Genomic DNA, 11,500 nt, shown 5'->3' with positions numbered 1-11,500 from the left:
ACAGTTCAGAAGACGTGAAATAAAGTGCGTGCATCCGTAATAAAACGTCCCTCACACGGCTCCAGGGGGTGAATAAAGGCCCCCTGTAGCGAATCCATGCATTTTTGTAAGATAAATATCCATATTTCAAACGTAATAAACACTTTTTTCTCACTTCCGCTGACTGTCATACATGGAAGCCGTTCCGGCAGATGACGTAAGATGTCGGCGTTGCATGATTAATGACGAACGTGGAGACAAAACAAAACAAACACCGTTCACGAATTAGAAGCACAAAACGAGGATTTGTAAAGAAAAATGTTGGAGGATTTCGATATAAGCCAAGAGGAGACTGGTTTTCCTTTGCTAAAGTAAGGAAACTTTGTTTCCTTTGCTCCTGCATTTCTCATTTCTCTTAAATCCATGTTTCAAGATTGATGTATTGCATCGTCAGGGTTTGTAATCGATGCATCGAGAAAACGAGTGAATCGTTACACCCCTACTCAATACCATGACAGAGGTGAGACCCTTGAGCAAGGCACCGAACCCCCAACTGCTCCCCGGGCACCGCAGCAATATGGCTGCCCACTGCTCGGGGTGTGTGTTCATGGTGTGTGTGTGTGTGTTCACTGCTGTGTGTGTGCACTTGGATGGGTTAAATGCAGATCACAAATTCCGAGTATGGGTCACCATACTTGGCCACACGTCACTTAACTTTCACTTTCATACATACACACACAAAACTAAAATAAATAATTATATTCTGCAAGAATGAATAAAATTGATCAAAAGTGACAGTAACATTTATAATGTTACAAAAGATTTTCAAATAAATGCTCTTTTTGAACTTTCTATTTTTATCAAAGAATCCTAAAAAATAGAATAGAATATTTATTTCAATAAATTAAAATAGAAAACACATAAATTGTAGTAATTTTCACAACATTTTTTATTGAATTTTTGATCAGTTAAATGCAGCCTTTGTGAGCATAAGAGCTCTTTCAGACATTTGAACGGTGCATCATTATATGTATACTTGATTTACAATATAAAATGCTAACTAAACAATAGTGTAATAATATAAGATTTTTTGCCTTTTATTTATATACTTTAATACAATTAAATTAAATTGCACAGAAGCATATTTTGCAGTGTGCCCTTGTTTGTCTTTATGCAAAATAAAAATTTTCAATTAAATGAATGTTTTTCATTTTTAATAGATATTTTTGCATAAAATATTACCCAGACATTTAATCAAGAGATTAAATTGTTCCACCATTAAAGGATTGTTCATACTTGCAACAATTAAATCACTGGAGGTCACAGTCTCACTGTACTGTTGGTTGATCTTTGGTGTTTCTAATGGGTTCCTTATCAGACCAGTTCAGACAGTGGATCACTGTCTGCAGTCTCTTTGGTGATTGTTCAGTCACATTGCTGCTCATAAACTTGAACTACACCAATGGCCACTTTTGCTCATGTGACCAGAAATGAATTGCTTTTTTGCTGTGAAACCTTTTTAGTATGAGTGTGCTGCTAAATTCTTTTAGCTCTTCATTTAGCAGCTGCCTTTTTGTTGTATGCAGCTGCTAAGATGATGGTCTTTCTGGACCCCTCCTCTGAGGGGATGGCTGTTGAGCTGGCTACCTCTTTGAACGAGTCCCTAACTGGCAGAACCATTCAGGTACAATAACCATAAACAGAACAGTATAAAATTTGTGATATTTCTCATGAAACGCTTAATGCTACATCTCTCATATTTGTATGTGTGAATATTAGACGTGTACCGAGGTGCTCCAGGCGTTGAGGGACGGCAGTCTGGGCTCTCAGCAGGAGAAAAATGTTGAATCGTATCGTGCGTCTTGCCATGGTCTCTATCCCTATGCTTTAGCCTTCATGCCCCCCGGTTACCAGGACAACTCTGCGGTGACCACCAATGGAGACCTGTCCCCCTGCGACCATGAGGACATGCCCAATGAGATGTGAGCATTTCAGGAAAGGAGCAGGGTGGCCGTTTAATGGCCGTCAGCATTTTGAGACCAGACGCCCCACTGAGGTTGAGACTCTACTGCACTAACGAGACCACGGTTACCTTCCGCCTTCACTTCCACTCACGGAAGCGAGTGAGCAATAAGGGGAAAAACCCGTTTTACTATTTTTTTTCCCCTTTCTATCTTGTTGTTTTGCTTTTGTTTTTTTTTAATACGCCGTTTAATGGCCGTCAGCATTTTGAGACCAGACGCCCCACTGAGGTTGAGACTCTACTGCACTAACGAGACCACGGTTACCTTCCGCCTTCACTTCCACTCACGGAAGCGAGTGAGCAATAGGGGAAAAACCCGTTTTACTATTTTTTTTCCCCTTTCTATCTTGTTGTTTTGCTTTTGTTTTTTTTTAATATGGCCAATGCCGTCTCTTATGCTAGAACAGAGTAAATGGTATTAAAGAGAAATATTGATCAAGATGGTCACAGTGAACTCATTGGACCTAATTCCTGTTTATCAGACACATGCATCTTGCTTCTCATGTTTTTAAGAGTAATTTATATAAGACGATATTAAAGAGAACCGAATAATATCAGGAATAGCAATACTTTTGGTCCTGGTTTGACTTGTGTGGTCGTGTGCCAAACCTGTGGGGCGGATCTTTAGAGGCAGATGACGGCACCTGTTGCGAGGGTACCTAGGAAGGGGGGTTGGGGGTGTGGGGAGTGTGTGGCAGTGAATTACTGTGTCTGGGAAGAAACGGTTCCAGGATCAGCCACCAGGGGGAGCCAGCAGTCGAAACCCACCATGTCTGCTGGGAGGAGACACTGATGTTCAGCCAATAAGCTGATAACAGTCAATTGAAAGGTCACCTGGAGTGCTGAGGAGAGGCAGACGTGCATCTCTAATTTGTATTTTTTCCTCTTTCATCCTGTGCTGCCTTTTGGTTTTTCAGTGAATGTCTTAGAGGTGGCAGTGGCTTCTGTTGGACCTGTAGGACTTTTACTGTTTCTGTTGGGTTTATTTGGAATCTTTTTTTCCCCCTCCCACTCATTGTTTGGGTTCTTCTGTTGGTTTCAAACTTTGTTTGATTTTTTTTTCACCATAATACAAAACTACATCAAACGTACCACTGTCTGAATTCTGAGAACATGTCCCGTCATTTGACACTCACACAGTTACAAATAAAACAAAATAACATGACTCTGATGTATTTCTCTTTTTGTTTTTTCATTTGCTCATTTGGTTGTACACTGTAAGATGCGAGTTTCATCTCTTAAATACAGAACGCAAGAATTTGCAGGGGTTGCTAAAGTTAAACCAAACATACTTGCTGGTGAAAAGAGCTGGAATTTGTACCTATAAGTATTTATTTTTACTTTACTCATTTGGGCTTTACTTTTATTGGTTGTTTGCCAATAAGATGACTTTAAAATATATTCAAATGAATTACAGCCTTGATTCCTGTGGAATAGTAGTGGTTCTCAACATTTTAATCCATGCCCCCCCCCTCATTGTCCACAACAATATTCATAGATTTTTCATTGTTTGTTTGTGATTTACTGGATATAAATTAAGGATACGAATTCTGTTACTCAGAATTTCTACCCTGTAAATATTTTAAACTTGGAATAGCTATAAAAAATTTATATTCATTATAGTAGTTTTACAAATGTATTGATATCCATTATTTTTCCAGGTCTAATACACACACATATATATATATATATATATATATATATAAATTGTTTCCTTTTTTTTTCAAATAGTTGTTGAGAGGCTAAAATAAAAGTCATCTTGATTGATTGATTTAAAGTTGTTTTGGCTTATTGGTATATTTTGGCTTTTAAGTCATCTTGAGGTCTCCTGGTTGAGAACCACTGTGCTATAGGTAAACTGAAGTACATTTCCTGTCCTTTTTTAGACTGTTATAAACCATCTTCATAATTATTTGTCTAAAACTTAGGTATAGAGAGTTTGAGAGTTCACAAATGTTAAGACAACAAGCGTTCATGGTTGTATTATTATGCTTGTGATGTAGAAGTAATTTAGGCTCGTTAGAGTCTGGCTTTGGGCACCATGTCTGTCTGTCCGTTCTCATGTTGGCTCTGAGAGCTGAGGAAAGTGTGGTCCAGGTTAAGGTATGTGGTGAGGAACTCTGGGAAAACATTCTTCTGCACTATTTCTATAAACATGGACACCGCAGTCATCAACCTCTGTTTGTCCCTAAAAAGAGTGGAAGTAGAGAAAAGGTCAGTATTTCTCAATGTGAGTTCTTGGGCAATCACAGAGGTCCCATAGCTCTGTAACAGATTTACAATGTAAACTACTACTGTATTTGTTTACATTAGACATTAGATTACATAAAATCCATTAAACCTGTATTTTTTTAGTCACATATTTGCTTTAATTTTTGTTTTCAGTTTAGTTTTTATTATTATTTTTAGTAATATTTTTATTTCAGTTATAGTTTAGTAATTTTAGTAAGTTAGAACTTCTTTCAGTTAGTTGCAAAGGCAACATTTATTTTCATCAAGTTTTTTCAAGTTTGTATTTACATGTGTATATATATATATATAATATATATATATACACACACACACACTTATATACACACTACTGGTAAAAAGTGGGATCAGAATGATTTTTAATGTTTTTTACATGAGTTTCTTATGCTCATCAAGGCTGCATTTATTTGATCAAAAATACAGGGAAAAATGTAATATTGTGAAATATGATGTAAAATAATGTTTCTCTATTTTAATATACATTAAAATGTAATTTATTCCTGTGATGCAACGCTGAATTTTCAGCATCATTACTCCAGTCTTCAGTGTCACATGATCTTCAGAAATCATTCTAATATGCTGATTTATTATCAGTGCTGGAAACTGTTGTGCTGCTTAATATTTTTTTGGAAGCTGTGATACTTTGTTTCAGGATTCTTTGATGAATAAAAAGTTAAAAAGACACAGAAATAAATTATATTTTAAAGGATATTAAAATAGAAACCATTATTTTATATTGTAATAACAGTTTGCAAGATTACTGTTTTTTCTGTATTTTTGATCAAATAAATGCAGCCTTGACGAGCATAAGAGACCTCTTTAAAAAACATTACAAGTCTTACTGATCCCAAACTTTTGAACGGCAGTGTATATATTGTTTTAGTTAATGATAACACCGAGTTAGACTAATAAGGTATAGAACATTGAGAAAGAGTTTAATATTCATATAGTACTTTATTTTATTAGTATACAATTAATTTTTTTTGTAATATTAACATTTTTTATTTATTGTAATTGAACTATTGAACAATGATTTCTTCATACTGTCTCCAGGGACATCCTGTAACCATTGTAAAATCACTGTAATGCATGGTATTTTGTTGTGTGAATCCCACTTCATTTTCTGGTCACTATTTCTTGTTCAAGTCCAACAAATGTTTTCTCAATCCAATTTATGAAGCGTCTGTACAGCATTCTCTACCTGCTTGTTTGGCAATGTATGGCTGCCTTCAGATCTTCCATCAATCCTTCAGCCAAACTGCTGACAAGAGCTCGGGTCACCACTGTCCCATCATCCTCCAGTCTCACTTGGTGCCGGATCCACTGCCAAACCTGACAAATGCAGCCTCTTAAAGTAAGAGATAATATCACATTGTAGCATGAGAGCTGGACAGTGTTGTGAACCAACCTGAGATCTGGATATCTCTGCTGTTGCTGAATCCTCAACCTTCCCCAGATAGAAAAAATGACCTCTGCCTGTTGTACTAAGTTAATATTAATAAAACCTCCATTCATCACATAGCATAAAAGTGTTGTTTAAAAAGGTCATAGGTGAAATAAAATTTTGCACCTGAAAGCCAGGCTTCAATGAAGAGGACTCCTACAGCAATGTTATACCTCAGTCCGTACAGTGTTACTCCTCCCTATAGAAATATAAAGCACACAATACAAAGGCAACATAATTTTCACTCACCACACATTTATTAAAATGTTGACATGATTTGCAGTGATAGAATTCAACTGACCGCAGGCATAGTGAGCAAGTCTTCAGGGGTCACAGTGATGTCTTCACGCAGCTGCAGGAGTTGATTCTGACCATGAGAGTGAAGCTGAAACAGCTGTGTGAGAGAGAGAGATGATATGTTTTCTTATGTATATACTGTATGCGAGTGCTGTGATGGGGAAGTCTATCAATGACTAGACAGAAATGAACAACTTATGTGAGACACTTACTTTTTGCATGGGCTCAATCAGGTCCATGTCGTAGACCATGAAGCCATCAACTCCTGCCTTGATCTCCAGTAATTTAAGTCTAAAACAAAATAAGAATGATCATTTGTATGGAAAACAAATACAGATCCAAAATTGGTTGAGCTGTATTGATGTATTTCTTTGATTCGCACAATAATATATTAATGTTATGCATACTAGTAATGCGTTATATTACTGCGTTACAGCAAAAAGTAATATACTACTGTAATATTATTACTTTTGTAATGCGTTACTCCCAACACTGTCTATCAATGACTAGACAGAAATTAACAACTTATGTGAGACACTTACTTTTTGCATGGGCTCAATCAGGTCCATGTCGTAGACCATGAAGCCATCAACTCCTGCCTTGATCTCCAGTAATTTAAGTCTAAAACAAAATAAGAATGATCATTTGTATGGAAAACAAATACAGATCCAAAATTGGTTGAGCTGTATTGATGTATTTCTTTGATTCGCACAATAATATATTAATGTTATGCATACTAAAATGACTATGACTGTGAGCCAAGAAAAACTTATCAGTCAAATAACTAGATAAATACAATCTGTGATGAATCTGGTGCATGCCCATGCAAAACAGGCCCAGCTAACAGGGAATGTTCTTAGAACATAACTATTTTTTCCCCCACTGCATTTAGAAAAAGGATCCTGACCAGGTGCAGAAGGCAGCAGCAACATTGTCTTTAACCCCAGTGGATGCTTTGGTTGCATTTGAAGATGAGATGATGTCTGCAAAGTCTTGGGTCAGTGCACTGGTGCTGTTTATTTTTTTTGCACTAATTTTTAAACATTTTCTTGTCTAGACTTATTTGGTGAAAAGTCTGATAAGATTTTTTAAATGTCATTTTTTGACTCTATATCGCACTGGTTTTGTTTTATGTTTGAAAACATCTTGTGAAGTAAATGTATTTCAATAAACACTTAATAATACCCTCCTGCTCTGTCATCATTTCTTTGTACCAATGTTAGTTTTGCTTAGTCTTATGTAACTTTATTACTTTGAGTTTGATGAACTTAAACCATTTAAGGCAATCGGTTTCCTCAAACCATTTAAGTAAATATATAGTTGTTAAGACTTAGTTAGATTTGTTACCTGAACTCAAACTGACTGTGTGAAATAAACTTAAAGTCTTTAAGTTGAGTTTATTCTAATGATTGACTAAACCAACACTTAAAAAATATAAGTGAATTTAACTTAATGTATATGAGTTTACAGTACTCATATTTATTGGTTTTAAAACTTAAATGGTTTAAGGCAATCGGTTTCCTCAAACGGTTTGAGTTACCGTAACTTGTCGGGTTTTACAGTGTATAGATATACTGTTTAAACCATTTAAAATACTGGATACTGGATATTTTAAATGTTCAGAGAACATTTAGAAATAATGTTGTCATTAATGTTGTCAACTTAATGGGAAAGTTAGCATAACATTGTTTGAACATACTTAGCTGGGTTACAATGTTGTGGAAAAAAGCCAGGGCATCCCTAAGTAGCTGCTAAGGTAGTCTGGGTTGTTTTAAAGGCATGCAATTGCTAGGGTGTTCATGATGTTTGTTAGATGGTTTCATACAGTTCCAAGTCTGAAGAGCCCACCACCAAGGCTCTATTATATTGTGGTCTATAGATTTGGCTTGTGTCACTTACATTGAATTTTCCCAGTTTTATTGTCTGTAAGGCAACATTTGTCAGCCTGATTGGTGAATTATTTAAGTTCCATAATACATCTTGGTGCAGAATACAGGTCAAATTTTAATACTTGGGGTTATGGAGTTGTTCAAATCCCCAACCCTAAGTTTGATCGATATAATAGTGATGCGGCCTTATTAGTATCAACGAAAATTTATTAAATTTCGATTAAATCAAAAGCAATTAAGTATTATTTCATGTTTTATTCCATATTAGGATTTAGAAGTATGTGCCACTATATTTAAATGGTTTAAGGCAATCGGTTTCCTCAAACGGTTTGAGTTACCGTAACTTGTCGGGTTTTACAGTGTATAGATATACTGTTTAAACCATTTAAAATACTGGATACTGGATATTTTACATTTGTCAGCCTGATTGGTGAATTATTTAAGTTCCATAATACATCTTGGTGCAGAATACAGGTCAAATTTTAATACTTGGGGTTATGGAGTTGTTCAAATCCCCAACCCTAAGTTTGATCGATATAATAGTGATGCGGCCTTATTAGTATCAACGAAAATTTATGAAATTTAGATTAAATGCAAAAGCAATTAAGATTATTTCATGTTTTATTCCATATTAGGATTTAGAAGTATGTGCCACTATATTTTGATTGCAAATATGGGTTGGATTCAAATCACTACAGAGCTTGTATTTGTTCTGGGTGTGTCTTGCCTGGTGACAGTTCTGAGTACAGTCTTGTAGAGGTCACTCTCTTTGTCTCTAGGCAACAGCAATGCTGCCATGCCTCCTGTTGCTAGGGCACCCCTGCGGTGACACGTCTGCACTAGAAGATCCATGTAGCTGTGCAGGAAACGCTTCTCCATATCCACATACTTACTGCGATCAGGGAGGAGGAAATCAGCCCGATGACCTAGAAAGCAAACCATGGTCGCTAATGAGGAATTTGATTGAGTCTACTAGTCAAACTTGCAGAAAATGTATGTGCTGACCGAATTTGTTGACAAAGGAAGCTGAGTAATCCCAGATGCCACAGTTTAGACCAGCAGAGTGCTCCTTGAGCTCGTACAAAATCTCCTCCATCTCGAACGATGCCAGGACACACTCGATCAACACGGTGGCCTTTATACAGCCCGCTGGCAGGCCAAGCTACAAAACATTTTAGAATACATTAGAAATAAAATTCATGGCAGTTAAAACTGCAGCAGGATCATATGTAATCTCTGTCAACACTCGCACCTTCTTCTCAGTCCAGAAAAAAATCTGACTCCAGAGTCTGGCCTCCATGTAGCTTTCAACCTGCACAACAAAACATGAAGAGTTTCTAGAATATGTTTGATACTACATTGAAGTTCTGTTCTGTTTAACGGAGCAACGTGATCTGACACTGACCTTGGACAAGTAGAAAAAAGGGCCACTCTGGTTTTGAAGAAGTAGTTTTGCATTATGAAACATCAGCAGACCAAAATCAAACAATGGACCTGGAACCTCTCGACCATTCACCTACAAAGAAACAGATGCGCATACACTTCACACTACCAAGAAGGATATTTTAGTACTCAGGATTAGCTCATTTACAGTTAAGAGTTATCTGATTTATCTTTCATTTTAATCTGAATCAAATGTTTCTCCAAACACCAATTTGGAGAAATATAAACAGACACAAATGAAACAATTACTGACATAAATTAAGAGTAAAGAGCAATAACATGAATGTGAAGAGTTTTATTATGAATGGCTTTCACTGAAATCTTTTGAATTTAGATCTGAGTTTTAGTCATTTTTGAAATTTCATTTGAGACACATGTGAGGCTATGGGGCTTTTTTCATAGAATAACAATCTAAAGCAGGAAACAAGCAAAAGTCTCCATTTTCTCTATATTTACACTTAATGCTGTCTGGGAGAGGGAGCTAAAATTTTTAATAAATCTAATTTTCTTTTCTAAAGGAGTGGTTATGAATGATTATAATTTTAAACCAAGGAAAACCTTACAATAGATCATTAAATCATTATAAGGTGAAATGTGAAACTAGATCAATTTCAAACAAACCAACACGTGGTTTGGACAAACAAACAAAAATGCAGAAATAATCATCTGTGCCATTAAACCAGCTCGCTACATATCTATACCATGATATTGTGCTCCACCATGTTCCATGCTCGAGGGCGGAGCATCAGCACTGGAGCCTGAGAAATGGGTGGTACATCTATTCAAAAGGAATATGACAGATTGTTACCACATGCTTTCCATACATCTCTGATGGGATTCTTGTGTTAAAGAATATTTAATTCATTACACTTCTGACAAAACAATTAGCAGAAGTTAGAATCATAAGACTTACCCTGAAACTGGTTGTGCACAGCCTGATAAACATTGTAAATGCCCTTTATTTGATTGCGATATGTTGGGCAGTTGCCGTCATCAAAATCAATCTACAACAGAACAGAACAATAATACAATTACAACCAGAAATGTCAGTGTTTGTCATCTTATTTGCACAACTGAGTCCTACCTGTAACCCTTGGGCAGTAGATTTGAGTCCTATTATAAGTCGTTGTGTATCACAGGGTGAAAGGTCACCAACGTCCACATGTCTGCAGTGTAATCGGTCTGGAACTGGACTCACTCTCCAGCTGGGATCATTTCGGATGTGAGCTGTGTCCTTTAGAAAGCCTGGCAACTCTCCAGTCAGATCCAACTGAACTTTCCGGAGGACTCGTAAATTCAAAACCTTGTAAAGGAGTGATGACATCTTTTGATGAACACTCATCCAAAAAATAAACAAACAAACAAGCAAACATTGTTATGCTAGCCTATATAAGTAATTTGGGTTTCCTTATTTACGGGGTTTAATCCTAATATAAATTATATATAAATTCAAGTGGTTTCCCGATAGCCTACCTTGTCAACCTCTGCTTGGAAGGTAGAGGTGAGTTCAGACAGAAATTGCAGAGCATCAGAATTAAAAAGAGTATGAAACTCTCTCTCCAGTCCTGAGGGAGGCGTTTCCAGCTCAACACCTTGATGTACCTGTTTATCAGCACATTAAATCTACATGATCTCCAGACACTGACACCGAAACATCATTTAGTTCTGCACATTACCATTCACTGAGAGACACATGGTGACACAATTGCATATGTATAAATACATACAAATATAGGAACATACTGAAAATATATATTTTAATGAGTGTTACTGTTGTTTTAAAGCAGGCACACAGTATGAGAACTTACCAACATTTTCCGCAGTCGTCCAGTAAATCTAGAGTTGGACTTTGATAAGTATCATTGCACTGTTTACTTTAAGCCACACATGACTATTAGTGTAGTGAGGTTTCTTTCGTGAACGAATCGGTGTTTTTAACAAAGCTTTTAAGGGAACGAATCAGTAAACAAACTCGACTAAATCTTTTTAGTGCAATTCTCCTGCAATATTAAAAGCACAAATATCAACAAAGTCACTGGAAAGTAAAAACTTCCACCCCCTTTATTAAAATAAATTATATTACAATATAATATAATAACTTCCATATTTATTTAGTTTGTGTGTTTTGTGTACTCCGTTTGCAGTAGTAAGTTTCCGTTTTGTTAGGCTACGCTC

The 11,500-nt window shown here is 36.3% G+C and overlaps 2 protein-coding genes across 4 annotated transcripts in view; one reads left to right on the top strand and one right to left on the bottom strand.

Moving 5' to 3' along the window:
• The window catches only part of LOC107741278 (N-alpha-acetyltransferase 15, NatA auxiliary subunit-like), a 28,448-nt gene extending 26,266 nt beyond the window's left edge, over nucleotides 1–2,182 (top strand). For both annotated transcript variants that reach the window (XM_016553985.1, XM_016553978.1), the window contains exons 19-20: nucleotides 1,566–1,663; nucleotides 1,759–2,182. In XM_016553985.1, coding sequence (XP_016409471.1) covers nucleotides 1,566–1,663; nucleotides 1,759–1,965 — 305 coding nt within the window. In that variant the 3' untranslated portion in view covers nucleotides 1,966–2,182. The remainder of the gene's footprint in view (nucleotides 1–1,565; nucleotides 1,664–1,758) is intronic.
• Nucleotides 2,183–3,196: 1,014 nt separating this feature from the next.
• Nucleotides 3,197–11,369, bottom strand: LOC107741296 (malate synthase, glyoxysomal-like). 2 transcript variants are annotated; one of them, XM_016553993.1, is made up of 15 exons: nucleotides 11,134–11,362; nucleotides 10,799–10,927; nucleotides 10,410–10,628; nucleotides 10,239–10,329; nucleotides 10,027–10,103; nucleotides 9,288–9,398; nucleotides 9,135–9,194; nucleotides 8,888–9,044; nucleotides 8,610–8,808; nucleotides 6,536–6,614; nucleotides 5,998–6,090; nucleotides 5,823–5,895; nucleotides 5,661–5,728; nucleotides 5,454–5,584; nucleotides 3,197–4,190 (listed from the first exon to the last, which is right to left on the bottom strand). In XM_016553993.1, the coding sequence occupies exons 1-15, from the start codon at nucleotides 11,137–11,139 to the stop codon at nucleotides 4,022–4,024; spliced, it is 1,662 nt and encodes a 553-aa protein (XP_016409479.1). In that variant the 5' UTR covers nucleotides 11,140–11,362; the 3' UTR covers nucleotides 3,197–4,021. The 2 variants fall into 2 exon arrangements, with proteins under 2 accessions (XP_016409479.1, XP_016409484.1); XM_016553998.1 differs by lacking the exon at nucleotides 3,197–4,190 and having other exon boundaries at nucleotides 5,468–5,584; nucleotides 5,661–5,736; nucleotides 11,134–11,369.
• Between the last annotated feature and the right edge of the window lie 131 nt (nucleotides 11,370–11,500).

The sequence above is a fragment of the Sinocyclocheilus rhinocerous genome, unplaced genomic scaffold (genome assembly GCF_001515625.1).
Source record: "Sinocyclocheilus rhinocerous isolate Xijiao unplaced genomic scaffold, SAMN03320098_v1.1 scaffold431, whole genome shotgun sequence".
NCBI lineage: Eukaryota > Metazoa > Chordata > Actinopteri > Cypriniformes > Cyprinidae > Sinocyclocheilus > Sinocyclocheilus rhinocerous.
This window is presented reverse-complemented; position numbering and strand designations above follow the sequence as displayed.

Excerpts from the sequence above, each read along its gene's own strand:
- LOC107741296 (XM_016553993.1), bottom strand. Across the intron at positions 5,585-5,660 it reads CAGAGATATCCAGATCTCAG|GTTTGGCAGTGGATCCGGCA; the intron begins GTTGGTTCACAA and ends TGCATTTGTCAG. Across the intron at positions 4,191-5,453 it reads ATACATTGCCAAACAAGCAG|GGACAAACAGAGGTTGATGA; the intron begins GTAGAGAATGCT and ends CACTCTTTTTAG.